This window comes from Nycticebus coucang, chromosome 2 (assembly GCF_027406575.1).
Source record: "Nycticebus coucang isolate mNycCou1 chromosome 2, mNycCou1.pri, whole genome shotgun sequence".
Lineage (NCBI taxonomy): Eukaryota > Metazoa > Chordata > Mammalia > Primates > Lorisidae > Nycticebus > Nycticebus coucang.
In genome coordinates, this window is record NC_069781.1 from 156,368,914 (window position 1) to 156,393,052 (window position 24,139).

Below are 24,139 nucleotides of genomic sequence, written 5' to 3' on the forward strand. Positions count from 1 at the left end.
TCCTCCCCACCTTGGCCACTTTCCTCATTTGCTTCCTGTCATCTGTCCATTGGAAGGTGGAGTCTTCACAGTGCCTCTGCGGATGGTTCACAGCCACTTGCAAACAAGATCTCAACATGGCTAGGGTGGCTCAGCTCACAAAGCGAGAGTGGCAAGGCCAAGGTGCCTAAACCCAGAATTTGGGGTCTTGACACTAGAGTGCAAGGTGCTGAATCCCAACTTCTCTTCTTACCAGATACTACTTACCCATCTGTGAAATGGGGATGGCATTGTTGTATTTAATAAAACTTATAAAGCAGAGAGGCTGGGAGTGGTATACAGAAAGCCCTAAACGTTAGCTTAAAAAAATGACAATGAACCCATGAAATTGTTGTCAATTTCAGTAGTCATCAGGGAAATGAAATGCTATCATACAGCCACCAGTATGGATAAATGTTAGTAATGAGAAGCAACTGGAACTCTCAAATATCTTCCCTAAAGTGTAACCATTTTGGAAACTGGTAGTATCTACTAAAGCTAAACTATGGCATTCCAGCAATTCCATTCCACCAGACAAAGCAAATATGGCAAACTTGTCAGCAAGTATTAAAATTTAGGTGGTATCGGGCGGCGCCTGTGGCTCAGTGAGTAGGGCGCCGGCCCCATATGCAGAGGGTGGCGGGTTCAAACCCAGCCCCGGCCAAACTGCAACCAAAAAATAGCCGGGCGTTGTGGCGGGCGCCTGTAGTCCCAGCTGCTCGGGAGGCTGAGGCAAGAGAATCGCGTAAGACCAAGAGTTAGAGGTTGCTGTGAGCCGTGTGACGCCACGGCACTCTACCCGAGGGCGGTACAGTGAGACTCTGTCTCTACAAAAAAAAAAAAAAAAAATTTAGGTGGTATCATTATACTATTTTTCAAGTTTTTCATAATGAAAGGTGAGGGGAAATGCGGGCTGGATAGTTTTGATTGGATATTCTTCTGTTAATCTAATCTTTTAAGAGTGACCAAATGCCTGGGACTGTTTCCCAAAAGGTGCCACCAGACGGGTGGAGCCTCTGCCTCTTGTTGAAGGCAGAAGGGGTGCAGAGCCCCCAGGTGGGGAATCCCCCAGGCTTTGGCTTTAAGAACAAGGGTTCAAATCCTGGGGCCATTACTCCTGGGCTGTACGATGGTCTTTCACCAGTATCTTAACCCAGGCCTCAGATTCCCGCCAAAATTTCCTACCCCTTAGGGTCGTGATGAGCGTTGTGTCAGCCCAAGCAGCCCTGACCTGCGCGGAGAGATTGGAGGATACACGGGAAAGTTCGAGGGTCTTTAGTTGCTTGGACAAATTCTCGGCCCACTAGGTCTGGCCCGGAGAGAGAGGCTTCAGTGGGGCCGAGTTCCTCCTAAGCTGCCCCTGGGCAGTGGGGCCACGCGAGGGACCCTGACCTGTGGCGGGTTACTGCCGTTCCCGGAGCCCACCCCGCCCAAGATGCCACAAAGTAGGCCTTTCTCGGATCCTAGACTGTGGTCCCCTTAGGGGAGCTGCCACTTGCTCACTCAATCATTCGCCGAGGCTGGGCTCCATGCCTGACTCGGACCCGGAATCAGGCTGTTTCGCCCTAGGCTTCCCGTGATGGAGGATTCAAGCCAGCGTTCGCGTGATTGAAGAGGTGCAAAGTCACCAGCCCCAGGAAGCACAGGCTGGAGGTAAGGACTAGGAGAACTTCGGCAAAATGCTAAGGTCTCAGCCCACCTCGCCCCACTCAAAGATGGAAGGACCACGACTTCGCCTTGCTCCCTTGGTCCTCTTCCTATTGGTGATCTGGGAATCGGTTTTCTAATAAGGCGAACGCTAATTGGTCAATCTAGGACGGTTGCTAAAACAATTGGTGCAGCCGCCATTGGAGGGCGTCTCGCAAACTTTTCAAACGCGAACTAGGTTCAAGGAAGAGGAAGAAAGTGGGTGTAGAGGGAAGGCTTGAGGCGGAGGCGGGAGCAAGGAAATGGCAGCCCACATTGGTTCATTACAGGCTGAGGGGAGGCTCTTGGACGCTCCTTCCTCGTGAGTAGTCCGATTCGGGAAAAGAGAGCGAGTGCTTAGGCAAAGCGGCAGAAGCGCCTAATTCCATTGGTCAATCCTGGCGGGAGGCGGAACGCTCACGGCGGCTGATTGGCGCGGGAGGTGAGGTAGGCGGGGCTCTGGGCTGGAGGGTTTGTTGTGAGGGTCGGTTGTCAAGCAGCGGCCAATCAGGGCAGGGGATGGATGCAAGTAGGGGTCGCTCCTGGACCAGATCTTCGGCCTCCGGAGCCGCAGCTGCAGGTGGAGTGGGCAGGGGAACGAGGAGGCGAGGGGACTGTGGGCCCTGGGGAGGGCCCAGCCACACGGGGTTGACCGGGCATCGGAGAGAGGGCTCCCAGCGAGGGTGTCTAGAGTACGCGCTCCGCAAGCTGAGAGGGGTAGGGGGACCAGCAAAGGCCGGGGGACCAGCCTAGTCTCCGGACTAGCGGGTCGGCGTGAAGGCGGGAGGGGGAAGGCCAGGGAGGCCGGAAGCAAAGCTGGGGACCTGCAGGAGGATGGGTAATGAATAGGGACCAGAGAAGCAGGAGAGTGAATGAATGAGGGATACCTTTAGCAGATAGGAAAGGGGAGTGAAGGGAGGCTGGCGAGGCAGGGGCCAAGTTAGGGAGCCCAGGAGCCAAGATGAGCGTAACTGGGAGACTCGGGGGCTGGGTGAAGGGGGTGTGTAAACGGAAGACTAGAGAGGCAAATCTAGGGTACCCAGGAGAAAAGGGATAGGAGGAGAAAGGGTTTGTGGGAAAGAGGTGAAGTGGCTGTTGGAAGAGGGTGGGAGGCCCCATGAAGTGGCTTTTCAGAGTTGAGGAGTCATACCCACTCACACCCAGACTGGAGGCCTACTTCCCAGCTCTGTCCTTGGGAATTGCAGTGGATAGGGGTGGTTCCCTTTCTGGGAGCTGGGGGTTTGGACCCTCAGGGTTCTCTTTGAAATTCTCCCCAGTGAGGATTTCAGTGGTTGTCTCTGGATTGCCTCTCTGGGGGCCCCCACACTTAGCTTCTGACTCCACCCCTTATCCTCATACGTCAGGCAAAAACAGTGACTTTCAGAAATCTATGTGGACTGCAGACACGTGGTCTTCCACGCCCTACTGCAGCTGCTGCACTTTAAGCAGTCAGTCCCCTGGAGCAGCCGTCAGTCATCCCAGCATCTGGGAGGACCTTCCTTTTCCCTGTGTTCAAATCATCCTGTCTAAGGTGCTTCTTCTGCAGATTCTCAAACCTAATTTGTGATCCAGCTTCTGGCTATGGTTGCTTTGGTGGCAATTGGTGATCCAGGGAGCTGCTGCTCTTACCCAGTGTTTCCTAACAAGCCATCATCTCTGTTTGTATTCCAGGCCACTGTTGAGCTGAGATGGCTCAAGCCTGACATTCTATGATCCTGGGTCCTAACAGATGTCTACAGGCTGCTATTGTTGTTGTGGATGATTTAAAACCACGAGGCGGTCCAGGGCCAGGAGACGAGGATTCCCTCTGCCTGGATGTGTAGAAATTCCCTGCCAACTTGATTGGTGGATCTGGGGGGGATCTACCCCCACCCCACAAGGAAAGCACAGTCCATTTTTTCAGTGGGGCTTCAGGTGCCAGCCAACTGAAGGATGGCCACCCCTGTGGTCACCAAGACGGCCTGGAAGTTGCGTGAGTGATTTTCATTTTTCTTCATCACCCTATTTATTCTGTTAGCTGCTTTTTGTTGGGTGGCCTGAACTCTCAGCTTTGTTTTCTGCTCTTGGCACAGGGGGGAGTGAGACTCTCAGGCTTTGGAGTAAAATTGACCAAGAGGTAAATCCTGACTGGCACTTCTTAGCTGGGTGACATTGGGCTCTCATCAACCTCTCAAGGCTCAGTTTTCTCCATACAACGAGATACCCACACCTGTGTTCTTCTGTAGTTGCTGTGAAAGTCATATGAGAGGATGCCTACAAAAAGCACTCAGCACAGAATTTCCAGTTAGGCTGACAGGCAGAATGGGGTGAGGAATCCTGAAAGTTGTTTTTGAGACCTCTCACAAGTCAGACTTCCCCAGTCAGATAAAAACACCTTGGGCCTCAGATGGAGGTGAGCTGGGAGTGGAGGGGGTGGAGGGGTAGGCAGTGGAATGCTGACAGGGCTCTGGAATGTAACTGAGCACGAGCACCCCCACCCCCACCATTACTCTGTACTAGTGGTTCTAAACTCTCTGATCTTAGGACCGCTTTATACTCTCAAAAATTATTGAGGGCCACAAAGTACATTTTTTTATGGGACTTACATCTATTGATATTTACATGTTAGAAATTAATACTAGATATTTTGCAACAAGAATATATTATCAAATATCTAGCTAGTGATGTTCTACAAGACTCCACTGTCTGCTGGGGTGCACAAGGCAAATACCATCTTAATAGTACATAGTGTATGAACATAGTTTTGTCCTTTCAGACCCCTTGAAAGGCTCTTGAGAGGGGTCTCCAGATCATATTTTGAGAACTCTACACATTGGGGCCTACATGGGCCCTACCCCACCTATAATAACCGGTTGGCATAGCTTTGGTGTGCTCTAACTGGTCACCCTCTGCTATAAGCTGTTCCTATGCTGTGTTCAGGAGCTGATGCAAGATCTACTGTGAGTTTTGAATCTGGGCTGAAGCCTGTGTGAGCTCACATGGGGCCATCTTGTCTAGAGTCTACTTCAGTTCTTAAGGTGTGTTCCCCAAATGTTTGTATGAGTGGCAGCCTGGAGGTGCTGGTTAAATGGTGCTTGGGTCAATATTTTTATTTTAATAATTTTTTTTTGTTTTTCTTTTTTTTTTTTGAGACAGAGTCTCGCTATGTCACCCTCAGTAGAGTGCTATGGTGTCACAGCTCACAGCAACCTCCAACTCTTGGGCTTAAGCAATTCTCTTGCTTCAGCCTCCCAAGTAGCTGGGACTACAGGTGCCCGCCACAACACCAGGCTATTTTTTGTTGTTGTTGTTGTTGTTGTCATTGTTGTTTGGCAGGCCCCAGCCAGGTTCAAACCCACCAGCCCCAGTGCATGTGACCAGCACCCTAACCACTGAGCTACAGGTGCTGAGCCTGTTTTTGTTTTTGTGTCATTGAAAAAAAGTATCATGAGACCCTGGGCAAAGCCCATTTCTGGGCCCCTGTTTTCTTGTTGAGGTTTGGGCTATTTTCACATTGTTCCCCAAAGTCCTGAGTTTCTGGGAGAACCCTGTTATGGCTCCCTAAGGAGGGTACACTTGGACAGAGTGGCTTTGTGTTGGGGATTATGCATCTACCCTATCAACAGCTGGTCTTTCCTGAGCACAGAGCTAGACACTGGGGACCCAGTGGGGGACAAGGTCTCTCTCTTTACAGTGGGATCTCAGAGCATGGAGACAATGGCAGATGAGAATTAGATCCCCATCCCCGTTGTCTCTCATTCTCTAATTCCAAACTGTTACTGTGCTCTGACTCAATTAACTGGGTGATGGAGGTGGGTGGGATAGGGAATGCTGTAGGCTGCATGAACAGCAAGTATGAAGGCCCTGTGGCAGGAAGCTCAGAGTATTGGAAAGACTCAAAGGAGGCCATAGGCTGTGGCACAGAGTCAGGAGGAACATGGTGCCACATGAAGCCAGTGAGTTCTGCAGGGACACATGTCCATGGGACCCCAGCCTTTCTGAGGCGCGATGGCTTTATCTTAAAGGCAAGGCCAAGCCATCAGGGGGTTTAAGTAGGAGGTGATGTGAGCAGGTAGACTGGGCATCTGCTGAGGATTTCATGTGCACAGTGGTTTCCATGGAAATAAACTGACTGAAGAGCTCATGGCCCCATGATCTCTGACTCCTTGCATATGTAGATCTGGTGAGGATCAGAGGAGTGTGCACCCATAGGTGTTACTGAAACCTAGTTCTTTGTATCTTCTCTTGGGAGCTCAAGACATTTGGTCAGAGTGCAGTGTCCCCCAGCTTTGTCTGGGATATGGGGCCCAGATTGTACCACAGAGCTTAGGACACTGACGTGGGCGTGTGCCAGAGGGCAGAGCAGCATCTGTCAACTGGCCTGCCAGCAGACACTGAGGATTTTTATTTGTGTTAAAATCAGGTACCCAGGCCTGGGCCATTGGCAATTGCTGTCCTGTCAGGCCAGGATAAAGGGGGAGCTCCCAGGCCAGTGCCCTGTGCATCCTTTGCTAGTGTGGTGTGTCCCTAAGCTCCCACCCTGTCCCTACATTGTCTCCAGTCAGTCCCTGATCAGGCTGCTTTGAGGGGCAAAAGGCCCAATTTCCACGTCCTTCTCACCCCAGAGTCTGTGCTTCTGCCAGCTCAGTGCCCTATCCCAGAAGCCATCTGATCACATCCGAGCATGAAGATAGGAACTTTCTCTCTCTCTCTCACCTTTCTCTCTCTTTCCTCACAACCTCCCCAGTGCTAGGCCTAGAGCAGGCACCCAGGAAATATTTATATTACAGAGTACTGTCTCCAGGGGCAGCAGTCCTGAGGCCCAGGGAGGTAGGGGCCAGCCAGAACTTCCCTGTGAGAGTGAGAGCCTAGGTAGACAGACTGGGGCCTCCAGGTCTGGCCAGAGGGCAGTATACATGGGGTGTCTGCAGAGAAGGACACAGGGCTCAAGGCTCAGGAACAGAGTGCCCAGGGAGAAGGTGAGTTGCCCTCCTTCCAGGAGGGGCAGAAGCTCTTTTTTTTTTTGGCCGGGGCTGGGTTTGAACCCACCACGTATATGGGACTGGCGCCCTACTCCTTGAGCCACAGGCGCCGCCCGAAGCTCTATTTTTTTTTTTTTTTGGTTCTTGGCCGGGGCTGGGTTTGAACCCGCCATCTCTGGCATATGGGACCGGCACCCTACTCCTTGAGCCTCAGGCGCTGCACAAGGGGCAGAAGCTCTTGAACAGACAAGTGTCTGAGGCCAGAGCTGTGGAGCCCTCAGGTGTCTGTCCCCACGGTATCTAGAAGGCAGAAGGCTCCATGGTTGTCATGAAGACTAGAGAGGGGCCCAACTCCCTTGGATCCAGATGGTAGGGTCCCCAATGCCCTGGCTCATATTTGGGTCCCCAGGGAACCCTTGCCCTTCCTGGGGTGCTGCCTGTGCCTGTGACACCATTTGTGAGAGCACTTTTGGTAGTCCCTTTGAGCCAGGCTGCCTAGCAAGCTAACTTTCCTGGGCCCAGTTTCCCCCTTGTGACCTAAAGCCCACAGCAGAGAGACACCCAGGCAGGGTGGAATTTGGAGCTGGGGCACAGCACGACTCTTAGGAAGCTGCAACACTCTTTTCTCAGCAGTGTCACCCAAGCCAATCTCCCAGTTGCCTTGGGGCATTGGCACATTGGGGTTTCCCCCAGCCTGTGTGTGGAGACCTATCTTTTCTCCTCTTTCCCAGGAGGAGCTTACTCAGGGGCTGGCTTAGAAGCCGGGCCACCTCTTGGTTTCTTGCCTGTGCCCTGTTCCCTTTAGAACACTGACGAGGCCCTCTGAGGTTCATGGCTGCTGCCCTGCTGCTGCCTGCAGGCCTGGCCAGGGGCATGTGTAGGCACCCAGGCAGCCCCCCTGCTCTGTCTGGTTAGCCTTCACCCCTGCCAGTCTGTTCAGTCTGCTGCCTCCTGTGCCTGCCTGCCTCGGGTCCCCTGGCTGCCTCTCTCATGGCACCTAGCCCTGATCCTGCCTAATGACCACAGTGTGCTTACTGACTCCTGAGCCACTCCTGGCTGTGTTCTCAGGGAATCCACAGCATCAGGTGTGAGGCAGGCACTCTCATCCCCATTTACCAGCCTAGAAACCCGGCCCTCAGAGAGGGTGAGTGACTTATCTAAGGCCACACAGCCAACAGTAGAGCTCAGCCCAGCACCCGATTGGTAATTCTGAGTCTGTGGGCTGAAGCCTATGCAAGCTCACATTGGGACAACTCTTCTGGGGCTGACTTCAGTTGTTCTTAAAGTGCGTCCCAAGGGTTTGTGTGTAAGAGCAGCAGCTGGGAGGTGCTTAGGCAGTGCTTGGGTCAATATTTTCTATTTTAATCATTGTTTTTGTATCATTGCAAAAGTATCATGAATGTATCAAACTTATAATTTATGGATATTATTGCTTAAGATAAAGCTGACTAAAAATAGCAAGTCAATTTTAAAAGATCGCATATATTTGATCAGTATTATCAAGTGATATTCAGAAAAAGGTAAAGACTCATGAGAGCTACGGGTAGGACAGAAATGACTAGAGTTGAGAACAGGTCACTTCTGTCTCAGGCCCATACCTTTCCCTGCCTGCTGGTCCTACAGCTCCTCAGGGAACGGGTCTCGGCACTGTGGGGAGCTGAAGGAGGCAGAGCTGGGCTCCAGGTCGCAGAGCAAGTGGCCAAACAGGGCCACCCCTCCTTCATGTGGTCCCATCAGGCCCCCCTGACTGCCTCTCCCTCTCTTTCCCTGTACAGAGGAGATCGTCGCGCACGCCAGCAATGTGTCCTCTCTGGTGCTGGGCAAAGCATCTGGGCGGCTGCTGGCCACAGGCGGGGATGACTGCCGTGTCAACCTGTGGTCCATCAACAAGCCCAACTGCATCATGGTGAGCCTCAGAGGCCGGGGGCTCAGGGGCAGAGCATGGTTGGGTGCTGGGGAGCAAGCAGGCTTGCAGATTCTGTTGAGCCCATTGTACGCCATCCTCTGGGGGCCCAGCTCCGGGGTGAAGGGAGGAGTCGGGGGATGTAGCACACCACCATTGCTTTCCCCAGCTGTCTGCTCAAGGAGGCCCAGGACAACCCAGGGTGGCCGGGACTGCGGCCAGCCCTCAGGAATGAGGGAGTCACTTGCCGATGGGACAGAAATCCAGGCAGTCTGCATGAGAAGGATAAAATAAGCCCCCAGGCCTGTGATTGAACTAAAAGGCCTGTAGTCTTCCCCTGCCCACCTGCCCATCTGCCTGCCTGGCAGCTGCATGTGCAAGTTTATTTTGATTCATTCCCAACCTCATTCCACAACAAGAATTTGAGGAGACCTGGTTGGAGCTGGTTAGGGAGCTCCTCAGTTACACAACTCAACGCTAGAAACTGTTTTCCAAATACAAAAGCATAAAGGAGAAAAATTAATGACTAATAGTTCTCTTATCCGAAGACCACTGGAGTTGGTATTTTTGTCTGTGTCCTTCTAGATGCTGAAAAAGATGCCTATAAACACGTTCATGACGTACACATGTGTACAGGCAAATACACACAAATGCCCACACATAAATATATAAGAATATATTTCTACATGGTGGCATATGCCTGTAGCCACAGCTGCTCAAGAGGCTGAGGCAGGAGGATCACTTGAACTCAGGAGTTAGAGGCTGTAGTGAGCTATGACTGGGCCACTACCCTCTACCATGAGCAACAGAGTGAGACCTCGTCTCTTTAAAAAAAAAAAAAAAAAAAAAATATATATATATATATATTAAAAAATTTCAAAAATATATATTTTATAAAACCAGGCTGGGCAGTGCCTGTGGCTCAAAGGAGTAGGGCATCAGCCCCATATGCCAGAGGTGGTGGGTTCAAACCCAGCCCTGGCCAAAAACTCTAAAAAAAAAACCAGGCTGCACAAAGTGTTTTGTGATATATGTGTGTGTGTGTGTGTATACTTTTATATATATAAAACAAAACACTTTCTTGCTCCTGTGTAGCCTGGTTTTTTAAATAACAATGTTGTAAGGGTTTTCCTGTGTCAACAGATATTCTTTTACGACATAATTTTTAATAGCTTTCTGGTATTCCATGGTGGGAATGAGCTGTAATTAACTTGGCCATGCCCTGTTGTCAGCATGGAGTTGATTCTAGTTTTTTGGCTCTGCTAAACCACACAGTGGTGAACATCCTCATCTCCCTAAATCTTTGAGCAGATCTGTGATGGCTGCATTAAATCCAAGGGCGTGTACTTTTTAAAAAGCTTTCAAAACATATTACCAAATTGCCCTCTAGAAACCAATTTACATTTTCAGCAGCAGCATAGGAACCTGACCTTTCTTCTGACATCCATGCCAACAAATGAAGTATCTTTATTTATTTCTTTATTTTTTGAAGTATCATTCTTTTGACTTGACAAAATAAAGATAAAGAAAAAAATGGCGGGAGGTGATATTCATTAATCGAAAATCACTTCGGTCTTTTTGCAAGATCCAGGGGAGAGCTAAGATCTAACAAAATCACAGCCAGGGTACTAGGGTTCAGACCCAACAAAGATGGTTGGTTGGTTTTTGCTTTTGAGACAGGGTCTTCCTCTGCTACCTGGGCTAGAGTTCAGTGGCATCATCATAGCTCACAGCAACCTCAAATTCCCAGGCTCAAGTGATCCTCCTGCCTCAGCCTCCCAGTAGCTGGGACTATAGGCATGAGCCACCATGCCTGGCTTTGTTTTGTTTTCCTTTGTTTGGGGGGTTCAAATGTGTTTTCTTCCACCCTAAATGCCAAAGGAATAACATAGACAAGCTTAGAAAGCATCGGCAATGACTGGCCAAAAATAGGACAGGCCATGATCGCATGCTTTCACCCCCAGAGAAGCACAGTTATCAGTCTGAGCTTGGCCTTCAGACTTGTCTTTGGACACCAGGTGCAGCCGTCAGTCCCAGCCTGCCAGCTTCCCTCTCCCCTTCCAGAGTGTGTACTTTTACTTATTTTTGTTTATATTCTCATATAGTTCATCATCCAAAAGTATTTAGGGAAACAGTGAAAAATCTCCCTCCCCTGCACCGACCCCTACAACCTTCCCCGGAAGCAGCTCTTAATTCCTTCTGTTATTTTATAAATGTGTAAGCAAATAGGTATATCTGCTCTCCCTTCTCTAGAAGGGGCATTTCTCACATGGGTAGTTTTGCCCAGCTGTCCTCCGTGGAGTTTGTGCCCACTTGTTCTCCTACCTTGGATATTTGGGAGTCAGATAAGCTGCTTGGAACTCTGACCCCCATGGGGTCTGTTGTCTTAGCAAACACTGACAGAGTTGCCACTGTACCTTGGGGTGGCCAGTGCTGGGCAGGGAGTGACAGACACCTTGGACTTGAGGTGCCAGCCTCCTCTTCAGAAAGCTGGAGAAGCCGGTACCTCCCCCAGAAGAGTGGCTGAGCCCAGGACCTGGGCTTAGCCTTACCCAGTTCCACCTGTTCTGAGGTGGATCCTCTGGTAGAGTCACTCCTGTCCCCTGTGGGTTCCACAGGCCTGGGAGGACAGCACCATGTGTGCCTGCAGTGAGCTAGGCCTCCATTCTGCTGTGGCTGTCCCTGCTGAGGGCCTGGGGTCAGGCAGAAAGTGGAGATGGGAGAAAGCCTGGGTGGGGGCTGTTGGGACATAGGGCTACAGGGACTGTATCTCCTTATCTTGGCCAGTTGCTCTCCTCCGAGGGGCCCAGGTCCATTTCTGCAGTGACACTCACATCAGAGCACAGTGGGAAGTGGGGGGAGGTGGTTGGAGAATGAGGACTGAGACTGTGAGATGGCTGCTCAGAAGTGGCCTGCAGGAGAGCCTGCTGTGGCCCCTGTGGGGTGCAGCCTCCCTGCTGTAGCTACTTCTCAGTGAAGCCTTTCCTGGGGACCCAGAATTCAGGGCATCAGCCAGGGGTGGGGGTGGGGGTCTTGTCCACGCAGTGCATTGAAGTTGTCGCCCTCTCTCCACAGAGCCTGACGGGTCACACGTCCCCAGTGGAGAGTGTCCGCCTCAACACCCCTGAGGAGCTTATTGTGGCCGGCTCCCAGTCGGGCTCCATCCGCGTCTGGGACCTGGAAGCTGCCAAAAGTAGGCCTGGGCGCTTGCCTCCCACCCACATACCTGTGGTAGTCTTCCCTTTCTGTGTCTGTCCTGCTTCCTCCGAGAAGCCTGCCTTGCCAGGTTGGCTGCTTTCCTCCTGGAGCACCGACCGCATGGTGTGGTGCCTGCCCTGCCCCTGATAGCCTGGCAGCAAAGCACCCTGGGGGCACCCAGGAAATGCCTAAATGAACACCATGTTGGTGGGTGGATGCGCGCACGTGTGTATGTGGATTCAGAACTTGCATGGATGTCAGGTGCTGCCAGGGGACCCACAGGACATGTGAACAAGGGAGGTGGCTATGTGGGGAGCACCGTGAAGAATTGAGGAGTGTGGGGCCCGACTCAGCCCAGCTCAGTGGTGCTTCCAGGACATGGGCCTGGGGTAGCCAGATCTTCTGTGGCTTGCGTTTTGTAATATTAAATCCTTCTAGTTCTACAGTTAGTCACAAAGGAAAGAGGAATCCTTCACCTCATTCCTTCTCGTTCTCTGAAACCCACAGTTTTCTGTGCATTTGCCTGTCGTTTTGCTGATTGCCTCCACTTTGGCTAAGTGACATGATATACTGCCATTTCTTTTCTTTTTTAAAACACGTTAACACCTTAGTTATTGCCTTCCTCCTGTGGAAGATGAGAATTTAGCGCTGTCAAAGCTACTGCCCCAACCCCGTCACTCACATCATTTCCCTTCCCAGTATCACCATGGAAATGGACGGTGTTTACACTATAAGGACCATGGGAATGTCATTCACAGCTATGTTTCTTTTTTTTAATAACTTGGTTTCCCTTTCTTTCATCTGTGTATTTTCCATGTCCTTGTCATTAATTCATCCCCAAATTCTCTGCTACAAGAGTAAACCTATCATAATCCAGATGTCTCTTCTCGGAGCCTCTGTCTGCCAGGCCCCGGCTGCCTGCCAGCCTACAGCTCAGCTGTCATCCTGAGCTTCTTTGTCTCCTTTCTGGGAAGTCTGTCTTTCCATCTGCTCTTCCAGGTCTCATATCATCAGCTTTCTTGGTTTTCTCCCTCTTTTTGTTGGAGCACATTCTTTCATAGCTTACTGAGAAAGGGTATGTGGCAGACATGGTTTTAGAGAACTTCCATGGCAGAAAATGACTTTATTCTACCTTCATCCTTTTTTTTTTTTTATTCGAGTTTGCATCTAGAATTCTATGTTGGAAATAATTTGCCCTTGGACGTTTGGGGGCTGCAGCTCTATTGGCTTTCTGGTTCCAGGGTTGCTATTGGAGGGCCAGTGCTGTTCTGATCCCAGGTCCTTCATGGGGGACCAGCTTCTTGCCCCACCCCCACCCCATCCTGCCTGTCTCTCTGTAAGCTGGAGGCTCTCTGTCCCAGTGTTCTGATGTTTCACAGTGATGAGCTTTTGTGGGGGGCTGTTTTCCCCCCTGTGCTAGGTACTCACTGGGCTCTTTCTGCTAGAAACTCATGACCTCGGTTCTGGGCCAGTTGGAAACTCTTGTCTGCTGCCTCTCAGCCTCAGCAGGTTGATAGATATTTTTTAAGAGATTCTGGAAATCTGGAAATTCATGTGGAATCCACCCATTTTTAAATGTTGACAGCTAATTCAACATTTTTTCAGAACACCGTGCAGGCCAGTACTGTGAAGTCCAAATAAAATCTGTTTGGCCGGGTACGGTGGCCATGCCTGTAGGCACTCTGGGATGCCAAGGAGGGTAGATTGCCTGAGCTCAGGAGTTTGACACCAGCTTGAGCAAGAGTGAGACCCCATCTCTACTAAAAATAGAAAAACTAGCCAAGGGTTGTAGTGAGCGCCTGTAATTATAGGTATTTGGATGGCTGGAGGCAAGAGGATCACTCAAGACCAAGAGTTTGAGCTTGCCCTGAGCTTTGACACCACAGCATTCTACCCAGGGTCACAGAGTGAGACTGTCTCAAAACAAAAAAAGATCTATTTGCTTACTGCTTTTTGGCAGCCTCTGGTTAGGACTTTGCAGCATGCCAGGCAAGAGCCACCTACCCAAAGCCCAGGAGAAGAGATAGCAGTATGGATTTTTCCCAGGCTGTTTTTTCCAGAAGAGAGCCTCTCCTTGCTTGACTGAGACTTAAAGATTCTTCTGGGCCTCTCCTCTGGCGCATGTTCTACATTTACTGCAGGACAGTGGCCATCGGCCACACATGCCCAGTGGTGGGGTTCACTCTGCTCAGGAACAGTGGGCTTCGTATGTAGCTGCTTCTCAAAAAAGATGGTGCCCCTGGGCCTCTTGAGTGATGCTGGTCTGTCTAAGAACAAAAGAGGCTGGATGCAACGGCTCACGCCTATAATCCAGCACTTTGAGAGGCCAGGACAAAGGGTCACTTTGAGTGACGGGAGTTCAAGACCAACCTGGGCAACACAGTGAGATCCCATTTCCACACACGCAATAAAAGATTTAGCCAGGTAGAGTGGCATGTGCCTATAGTCCCAGCTACTTAGGAAGCTGAAACAGAAGGGTCGCTTGTGTCTAACAATTTTGAGGCTGACATGAACTATGATCTTGCCACTGTACTCTAGCCTTGGCAATAGAGAAAGGAAAGAGGGAGAAAGAGAAAAGGAAAGAACAAGAGTCTCAGGACCTCTTTGACAGTACATAGGGCTGCATGACTAATGTCTTACTTAGCATGTGGTTCTCCCGCCTGGCCACACCAGGCCCCTGGGCATGCTGTGCTTGGGCAATGCTGGGTTCCACTGGGCCAAGGAGGAGTGAGCCTAGGATGGCTGGGCTCTAACTGAGAAAGCAGAAGGGCTTGGGCAGAAGAGGATCAGCTCTCTGGACATGAATCCCAGTGAATGGCCACCGGCAAGAGCAAGGGATGAAATAGAGGAGCCAAGGGCACCATGACTCCTGCCCAGGCATTCTTGGCCATGGCTATTTTGATCATAAGGGAAATGTGAGGAATTTCTTGAAGTGGCCGAGAAGACCTCTGGATTCCTGTAACAAGGAGCTTGTTACAAATACCTGACTTGGACGCCACCCCAGAGTCCCTGACTCAGTACTGGGGTTTTTAGTAAGCTTTCAGGTGATTCTGATGCAGAATCAATAGGTTGACAGGGCCCTTTTATTTGAATGATGGGCAAACAGCCTGGGGTGGGGGCACTAAGTTTAGCAGAACCTGGAACTCAAATCATTGTGTCAGAGCTCCCATCCCAGTGCTCTGTGCTCGGCCATTGGCTACATCATACTTGGCGGTTCTCAGAAAATAACTTGGCCTTAGCAGGTGGATCTGAGACCTCAGGCCCACCTCCACCCTCACATGCCAAAGTGTAGGTGACATTGACAGAGGCAAATTGAGGCCCCAGGTGCAGAAGAGGTGCAAAGAAAGCCGCTCCCACGTCGGATGTCTTGGGAGGCTGCCCACCACTGGAGGGTTCCAGCGGAGGCTGAGCGGCTGCTTGGGGGGAAGGGTCTGGAGGTTCCCAGGTGTGGTAGGCAGACCCCAGAGACCCTCCACTTTGCAGTTCCCGGATGCCATGACTGAGTCTGGGCATCAGGAGGCCTTCCAAGGGCTCTCCTGGGACAGAGCAATGGCAGGAGTCACACTGGAAGAATGCAGTCCTGCTGCTTCCCACAGTGCAGCCGGAGGGCAGGTGTGGGCAGCCCAGCAGATGCCACAGGCTCCCACAGGAAGGGGCCTGTGCTTAAGAAACTGGCCCGCGCAGGGGTGGGGGCCACAGGGCGGGGCAGGACTTTGAAGCCTTGCTGTGGGATGCAAAAGTAAGTGGGGCTGGGGCGGGTGTAGACTGGAGCAGGAACCAGCATGCAGCTGCGTCCTCTGGGCCTTGGACTGACTGGGTCTCTGTGGTTAGCAAGGCACTGCCAAGGGCCCCACAGCACATGACAGCCACATGGGGCAAGGAGGGACAGCCTGTTAGGGTCTAGTGCACTGAATTAGATGTTTATTCGATAGCCTCGAGAGGGATGTGAAGGTCGCTTAGTCCAGCACCTGGCAGGGCCTGCTGCAGAGGGGCATGTAGTAAGATGATGAGTGGGTGAGGAGTGGACTTTGTCCTGAAGGTGGATAACAATGACAGCAGATCGCTTTTATCCTGCCCTACCCTGTGCCTGGCCCTGGCCAAGAAGCTTTAGCACAGGTCAGTCTCCTTGACCCCAGTAAAGCACCTGCTAGAGCAGCGGTTCTCAACCTGTGGGTCGCAGGAACTGTATTAAAGGGCCGCGGCATTAGGAAGGTTGATGAACCACTGTGCTAGAGGAAGCTGCTTAAGAGGTAGCACCTGGGCTGGATTCTGGCTCGGAGCCTACAGTTCAGCCTCCAGCAGGCTATTTCACCCCCTGAGCCTTGGGTCCTCACCCACCTCCTGGAATGCTGGGGGCAGGGCAGGTGAGCTAATGCTCAGAAATCACTCAGCCCATTGAACCCCAGAAGTGCTCAGAAGACATCATGGGGACAAGTGAGGTGCCCAGGTGGGCACTGCACTGGGTAGTGGGTTGTCAGTGGAGGCAGAAGAGAGAGAAGGAGGACACGTGTTCTGGCCTGAGGAGGAGGAAGAGAGAAGGCCCAGCTTGGGAGACAGGAGAGGATGAAGGCAGGCCTTTCGCAGGAAGACTTTAGAAGGGAAACAGTCATAACGGCCATTCATTGGGTATTTACCATGTGCTGGGTCCACGCTAAGCACTTTATGTTCATTTGCTTACTCAGGAGTTCCAGAGAGGGTAAGTGATTGCCCCAGGTCACACAGCAAGTGAGGAGCAGAGCCAGGACTGATTACTACCTGGCTCCAGAACCTACATCCTGACACTGAAGGGTGATACAGTAGAGTTCGTTTAATTTCCCCAGTGCTTGGATCTCCTTTCCTATCCCTAAAGTGTTACATTTGGAGTCTTGAACACCTCCTCTAACAGAGAGCTCACTACCTCACCAACACCCTGTTTCATCTTGGCTCACATATAAGGACAGCTGGACTCCCATATCCCTTGGCCCTAGGACTCATGGGATGATCTGTTCATTCAGATAGTGAAATTATAAATCGTTCAAAAAGCAAGACACATGGGACAAATTTGAACGTTACCAGAAGAGACCTTGAGACAGTAACACGAAGTTTGCCTGCAGCTGGGCCAGGCCTGCAAAAGCTTACAGGATTAGAACTGTGGCTCCTAGGGCAGAAGGATCAGTCCTGGGAGTTCTCCCTGTATTCTCAGTTCTCACAGCTCACCTTCAAGATCTCTTGGACAGGGGACTGACTCCAGAGGACCAGTGGGAGCACCAGGGCTACCCCAGACATGCCCTCCTCTTGCCCTCCTTGGGGCTTTTGCCCACCACTTCCATCTACATAACACGGTGTCCCTCATCCTTCACCCACTGACATCTGGATTACTCTTTTCAACCAGCTTTCTCTTCTAGCTGGAAACTCCCTTGACCTCTCTCCTTATGCTATCTTGGTAGGGCTGGGTGCCCTGCAGACTGTAAGTTCTGAAGCCCAGGGGCCTGAACTGAGTGCAGTGGGTGGTGACCTGGTTCTGTAGCCTCTGGGGATTTGCTCATGAACACACAGGGACAAGCCCACAGACACAGTCTGGGGTGTGTGCAATGTGTTTTCTGGAAACTTTATTCATGACAGAAAGGGCTGTCATCTTTCAAGAGAAAAACAGGAAAGTAAGTTGTAAGGGTGGTGGGACTCTGGTTGATTTTACCCCTGTTTTAAAACTCCGTGTTCTTTTTTCCTGCAGTCAATATTAAAGCACACGTGGGGCTGGCCCCTCATCCGCTAGCTGCCTCAGTTGCCTCTCACACCATTGTCTCCCCTTTTGTTGTTCTTAGTTCTTCGCACACTCATGGGCCACAAAGCCAACATCTGCAGCCTGGACTTCCACCCATATGGCGAGTTTGTAGCCTCTGGTTCCCAAGACACGAACATCAAGGTGAGACACCACCCTGGACCTGCAGCAGGACTGGCCCAGCCCTCATGTGCTGGGTGCTAGCTGAGGCCTGGCTGCCTGACGGGTGGGCTTCCTCCTCTGGGGGCGTCTTCCCCAGCTGCACCCATACCTTCCCAGGGAAGGCAGACATGCAGGCACTGGCCAGACATTTCTTCTCAGAATTCTCGGCTTTAGTAGGTTGTTTCCACCGCTCTGTCATTGTAGGGTGTAGCACCCCTCTCTGCTCATGGCTGCACATGGCCCTCTGGCTATGAGAATTCCCTGGCTCCAGAATTTGGCCATGCCCTCTTCTGACTCTACCCTTCTGTCTCTCTCTCCCCACAGCTCTGGGACATCAGAAGGAAAGGCTGTGTCTTCCGATACAGAGTAAGGATAACACTGTCTCTCAGTCACCCTGTGGGTACCTCGCATACTCCGAGCAGGGCATGGTGCCCAGACCTTGGCAGGGGGTGGAGGGGATTGCTGTCTGACATGGGTGAGAACGTGAAACATGGATCGTGAAGGAGCGAGAGTGCCATGGGTGGCCCACCTGGACCCTTTGGCTTTCCATGAATCTCCAGAGCTGTGTTTATCAGGTGTCATTAGGTGAAGGGCTTCCTGTTTGTGTGAGTTATGGAAACATTTTGTTTAAGAAAGAATTACTATTGGAGATTTTCAGAGCCTTTTTTTTTTCTGAGACAGAGCCATAAGCTGTCGCCCTGGGTAGAGTGCCGTGGTGTCACAGCTCACAGCAACCTCAAACTCTCGGGCTTAAGCGATTCTCTTGCCTCAGCCTCCCAAGTAGCTGGGACTACAGGCGCCCACCACAATGCCTGGCTATTTTTTGGTTGTAGTTGTCATTGTTGTTTGGCAGGCCCAGGCTGGATTCGAACCTGCCAGCTCCGGTGTATGTGGCTGGTGCCCTAGCCACTGAGCTACAGGCGCCAAGCCGATTTTTAGAGCCTTTAATAGCAAAAGGAGGCATTTAACACTCCAAAAAGGGGCATAAAATACAGTTTCCCAAATGACATGACCACACAGTCTTGATATCCTGGAGTGTCCTTCAGGCCTGGGAGTCCATGGCCACACATGGAGCATTGTCCTTCAAAGTGACTTCTCTTGAATGTGGCCATCTGTCCCCTGTGTGCCCATTCACCAGGAAGGCACTGTGTGTTGGGGGCAGGAACTGGGGTGAGGCCTGTCAGGCCCAAGCCCCTAGGTGAGCTCAGCACTTTGTCCTCCCTCCTCAGGGCCACAGCCAGGCCGTGCGGTGTCTCCGGTTCAGCCCTGATGGGAAGTGGTTGGCGTCAGCTGCAGACGACCACACAGTGAAGGTGGGGCCACCTGACCTAAGCCCAAGGGCTGGGGATGGGGGTCTACTGACCACACCTAGGCTGGGTCCTTGCCTCCCTCCTGATTGGGCTTACATGTCCCCAGCCTGTCCAGAGTGGATGGTGGTTTGTGAATAGAGCTTGGGCTAGATTAGAGGGACAGCAGGCAGCCAAGGTACCCAGCCTGGCCCTGACCTCCACCCTCTGCCCTCAGCTCTGGGATCTAACTGCTGGTAAGATGATGTCTGAGTTCCCTGGTCACACGGGGCCTGTCAATGTGGTGGAGTTTCACCCCAACGAGTACCTCCTGGCTTCTGGTAGTTCTGACAGGTGAGGAGGAGGAGCAAGGCTCTGGCCCATGAATGCCATCCCTCCCCATCTCTGTCCTGTGGTCTCTATACCTGGTCTGTCTCTGCCCTGATCCTCTGTGGACCAAACTGGCTTTCAGCCAAGCCAGGACTGGCCCCTGGTGTTATCTTTTCCCCAGCTCTGGTTCCCTGGCCCCAGTGTCCTGGGTCTGGGCCTTCATAGATAGGTAGGGCCCCAGGGTGGCTGGTAGCGACCCACGGTGCTGGGAGGCTGGTGGCTGTTGGGGGCCAGCCTATCCAGGTCAGCCTAGGGCTGATTTCATCCTGCCACCTGCTAAATCAGGGCCAGCCCCTGCCCTAGACATTGTTCCTCATGGCCTTGGCCCTGGGAGGAGAGGTTTCTGGAAAGAGGTTGACTTCCCAAACCACAGGCCTGTGTGGAAGCCAAGTTAGGGGACTGGCTTCATGATACAATGTGGCTACCTTTGTAGGACTATCCGTTTCTGGGATCTGGAGAAATTCCAGGTGGTGAGCTGCATTGAAGGGGAGCCGGGGCCCGTCAGGTATGTAGGTGGCTGAGCTGGTGGGCCCAGCCCTTCTCCTGGGCAGCAGGATGTGGGTGTGGTTGGGCTTCCAGTCTCTGCTTCTCTCCCTCCCTGTCTTGGGCTCTCCGGGCAGAGGCTGGGCTGGGTGCCACCAGACCCATGGCCACCTCTCACCTGGCCCAGGAGTGTCCTCTTCAACCCCGACGGCTGTTGCCTGTACAGCGGCTGCCAGGACTCGCTACGTGTCTACGGCTGGGAGCCCGAGCGCTGCTTTGATGTGGTCCTCGTCAACTGGGGCAAGGTGGCCGACCTGGCCATCTGCAATGACCAGCTGGTGAGAGAGCCAGGCACCCATCGGCCACCTTCCACTTGGCCACCTACCTGCATCCATCCCATGTCCCCCCACTCCCACTCCCCCTGCTGGGATTTGGCTCCTCTGGCCCCCAAGCACAGCCCCAGCTCTGCCACTTCCTACAGATAGGTGTGGCCTTCTCCCAGAGCAACGTCTCCTCGTATGTGGTGGATCTGACGAGGGTCACCAGGACAGGCACGGTGTCCCAGGACCCTGTGCAGGACAACCAGCTCTTGGCACAGCCACTACCCAACCCTAGCGCCCCCCTCCGGCGTATCTACGAGCGGCCCAGCACAACCTGCAGCAAGCCTCAGAGGTAGGGCACAGGGGGCCCTTAGAGGGCACGGGTGTGTTAGGAGCGGGCCTATCATAGGGGGGCCCAGCTTCCTTTCGGCCTGACCCTGCACCCCAGGGTGAAGCACAACTCAGAGAGTGAGCGCCGCAGCCCCAGTAGTGAAGACGACCGGGATGAGCGGGAGTCGCGGGCAGAGATCCAGAACGCCGAGGACTACAATGAGATCTTCCAGCCCAAGAACAGCATCAGTGAGGCTGGCCCTCCCACTCCCCTTGGCCCAGTGTCCCCATCTGTGAAACGGAGGTGGAGGCTCCTTTCCAGGGATGTGGCTCCATGTCCCATTAGCCTCGTCCCTAACCCACACTGGGGCCCAGGCCCTGTTCTCGCGCTCCTGTGGGACTGAGGGAGGGACCTGGCTGCTGCTAAGTGCCCCAACCCTTCCCTGAGCAAGGGGTGAGGGCCTGCGGGGCAAGTGAGCTGGGAGGGACAGGGCCAAGGGTTCAGGGGGCCTGGAACAGGGTCAGGGGTCTGCAGCTATGTGCCTGGGTGCCCCCCCCCAATTCCCCACATTCAGATGGACCCCTGGGTCCCAGTCAGCTCAGCCAAAGGACTCACACAAGGAGCCCCCTTTACCTCTGCAGGTCGGACACCACCTCGGAGAAGTGACCCCTTCCCGGCACCCCCAGAGGACGGTAAGCGGGGTCAGAACTTGGTCTCCCAGGCTCTCTGTCCTCACCTGACAAGACCCTCCCTTCCCCTGACCCACCCCCCGAGGCCTCCCTCTCATGGCACCATCTCCAGCCTCTCCTGCTGGAGTTTCTCTCTCCTCCTGTCTAGAAGGACTTACTATGTGCTGGGCCCATGCAAGGCCCTAGTGACTGAGCATGAACAAGGCAGACAGGTGGTCCCCTCAGGGACCCATATCTGATGTGTGGAGAGCAAACAAACAGCCACACAGATGATCTGCTGGGTGGGGGGATGCGCTACAGGGGAATATGGGGGACAGAGGAGGCCCTAGGAGCCTGCTGTAGATGGAGAGCAGGGCAATGAGGAGGCGTCATGTCAGCCAAGGCCTCCCCAGGCAAGAGAGGGGAAGGAGGGCCCCAGGTGGGAAGGGAGCTGCGAGGAGGGATGGGGACCTGGGGACGGAACTGGAGGCTCATAAGACCCTATGGGGGGTTTAGGATTTAAGGAGGGAGCAAACCTCTGCTTTATGACTAGAGAAGGGAAAAGGTTGGAGCACCCTTGTCCTACAAAGAGAGAGAGGAGACAATCCTTGTTAGTCGCTTCCCCTGGCTTCCTACTCCATCCCCATAATCACAGAAGCCTCAGTCCCCCAGCCTTGCCCCATTCTGGCTGGTCCCTACTCCTGGCCTGATCAGTGACCTTTTTGTTTTGCCTCCAGACATAGCCATAGCCAAGGAGGCTACAAAGCCCAGCCCAGCCATGGATGTGCAGTTCCCAATGCCAAATGTATGTCTGGTGGAGCGAGCATGGTGTGGGGCTCTCAGAGGGGATGGAGTTAGGGAACCCCATGTTGGGAGGCAGGAGGCCTCGGGCTGACTGCTGGGCTTTGGACCTCTTCAGCTTGATGCCCCACCTGGGCTCCCGGTTGTCACTTCCACACCTACATCCAAGGCCGAGCCAGCCATCATCCCTGCGACCCGAAACGAGCCCATTGGGCTGAAGGCCTCAGACTTCCTGCCTGTAAGTGGGGGCCAGCCCAAGGGGTGGGTGGAGGTCTGTGGGTGAGGGCAGAACTTTGCTGCCTGCTCCTGTGCCAGCATCTGGGCACCTGTCCCACACAGGCTGTGAAGGTCCCCCAGCAGGCGGAGCTGGTAGATGAGGATGCCATGTCACAGATCCGCAAAGGCCATGACACCATGTGTGTGGTGCTCACTAGCCGCCACAAGAACCTGGATACCGTGAGGGCCGTGTGGACCACAGGCGACATCAAGGCAAGTGCTCACCACGCCTACCCCAGCGGTAGCCCTGTTGTCACACCACAACTTCTTTTCCATCATTATGATCACAAGCTACTTTTATTGAGCACCTACTTGCAGGCCAGCCTTGCACTCATCTTATTAGGTGCAGTCTTGTTAATACCCACAACAAACGCTATCAGCCTCCCACACCCACACGGGCCATGCTGCCCCCACCCCCTGACAGGGCTCTGTTTGCACAGACGTCAGTGGACTCCGCCGTGGCCATCAATGACCTGTCGGTGGTGGTGGACCTCCTGAACATTGTCAACCAGAAAGCGTAAGTGGCCACAGCAGAAGAGTGGGTGGAGGGGTGGGGTGGGGGCAGGGTGGCGCTGACAGTGCTATGTCCCGGCCCCCCCAGCTCGCTGTGGAAGCTGGACCTGTGCACCACGGTGCTGCCACAGATTGAGAAGCTGCTGCAGAGCAAGTATGAGAGGTACGTGTGGGAGGTGGCGCCTGCTGCTGCAGAGGCAAGGGAGAGGCAAGAAGCCTTTGAGGGGGCTGTGAAGTCCTGCTGCCCCCTCCCTGGTCCAGAGGGATCGAGGCGGGAACAAGCCTGTGTGCGTGCCTGTAGCTGCCTCTGCCTTTCTCTGTCCCCCTCTTGCCTGTCTTGGTCAGTCTGTGACTTTGTCCATTTCCATCCATCTGCCCCTGAAGCTATGTCCAGACGGGCTGCACCTCCCTGAAACTGATCCTGCAGCGGTTTCTGCCCCTGATCACTGACATCCTGGCAGCGCCACCCTCTGTGGGTGTGGATATCAGTCGAGAGGAGAGGTGAGGAACAGGGGTCAGGTGGCCTGTGTGTCTGGGGTAGGAATGCCATGACAGGCAAGGAGACATAGGCCTGGGCCTCACTTATTGACAGCCATGTGGAACAGCTCATAGAGAGGGACACTTGTGTCTTAGGCAGCAGGTGTAGCTGGGTTCCTTTATGGCCTGGCTATGCTCCCAGTCCCTGACATGGTGGGTCCTGTGCTCTTGGCCATCGCCTTCCCCTGGGAGGGGGTGCTAGGGTGGTTAGGACAGCAGGGTCCAGAGTTGGCTGGGGGTCATGGTGGCAGATGACCCCCTCAGGCACTGTCTCTCCGCCACAGGCTGCACAAGTGCCGGCTCTGCTACAAGCAGCTCAAGAGCATCAGTGGCCTTGTCAAGAGCAAGTCTGGCCTGAGTGGCCGCCACGGCAGTGCCTTCCGTGAGCTGCACCTGCTCATGGCCAGTCTGGACTGAGGAACTCAACAGGTGGGCACCTGGCAGCCCACAGGGCCTGGCCTCAGCCCCAACTCCTGTTCCCTGTGCGTTACTGGCCCTGAACCTCTGCCTGGGCCCTGCTGCCGCCCCTGGTGGCCGCGCTGGCCCACTGGCCACCTCCACAGCCCTGGAACTCTGAGACAACGTTCTCTCCAGCTTTACCCAATTCTTGCTTCTCTTGGGGCAGCAAACTGAGCCCTGGGGGTGCTGCTGTAATTTATAAGGCGAATTTTATTAAATTTGTAACTAGTCCCTGGTTTCCTTTGGGGGAACATTATCCTCTGGCCATGAGACTCTCCGAGGCCCAGGAGTGCCTGCCCTGGGCTCTTCTGAGATGAGAAGGGGGCAGCAGAGTGCAAGAGCTGTCAGGATGGGCCAGTCCAGCTCAACTGGGCAGGAGAGGGAGAGAG

General features: G+C 53.3%; 1 protein-coding gene across 2 annotated transcripts; it reads left to right on the plus strand.

Annotated features, from left to right (window-relative positions):
• Positions 1-1,972: 1,972 nt before the first annotated feature.
• On the plus strand, positions 1,973-23,983 carry KATNB1 (katanin regulatory subunit B1). Of its 2 annotated transcripts, none has more exons than XM_053602794.1 (20): positions 1,973-2,151; positions 3,376-3,676; positions 8,441-8,571; positions 11,644-11,761; positions 17,568-17,668; positions 18,011-18,052; positions 18,916-18,999; positions 19,211-19,326; positions 19,796-19,867; positions 20,033-20,183; positions 20,327-20,517; positions 20,614-20,744; positions 21,138-21,188; positions 21,902-21,969; positions 22,084-22,203; positions 22,305-22,454; positions 22,682-22,758; positions 22,843-22,917; positions 23,139-23,255; positions 23,576-23,983. In XM_053602794.1, exons 2-20 carry the CDS (start codon positions 3,637-3,639, stop codon positions 23,706-23,708), a joined length of 1,968 nt encoding a protein of 655 aa, XP_053458769.1. In that variant the 5' UTR covers positions 1,973-2,151; positions 3,376-3,636; the 3' UTR covers positions 23,709-23,983. The 2 variants fall into 2 exon arrangements, with proteins under 2 accessions (XP_053458769.1, XP_053458763.1); XM_053602788.1 differs by lacking the exon at positions 1,973-2,151 and adding an exon at positions 2,164-2,284.
• Positions 23,984-24,139: the final 156 nt, after the last annotated feature.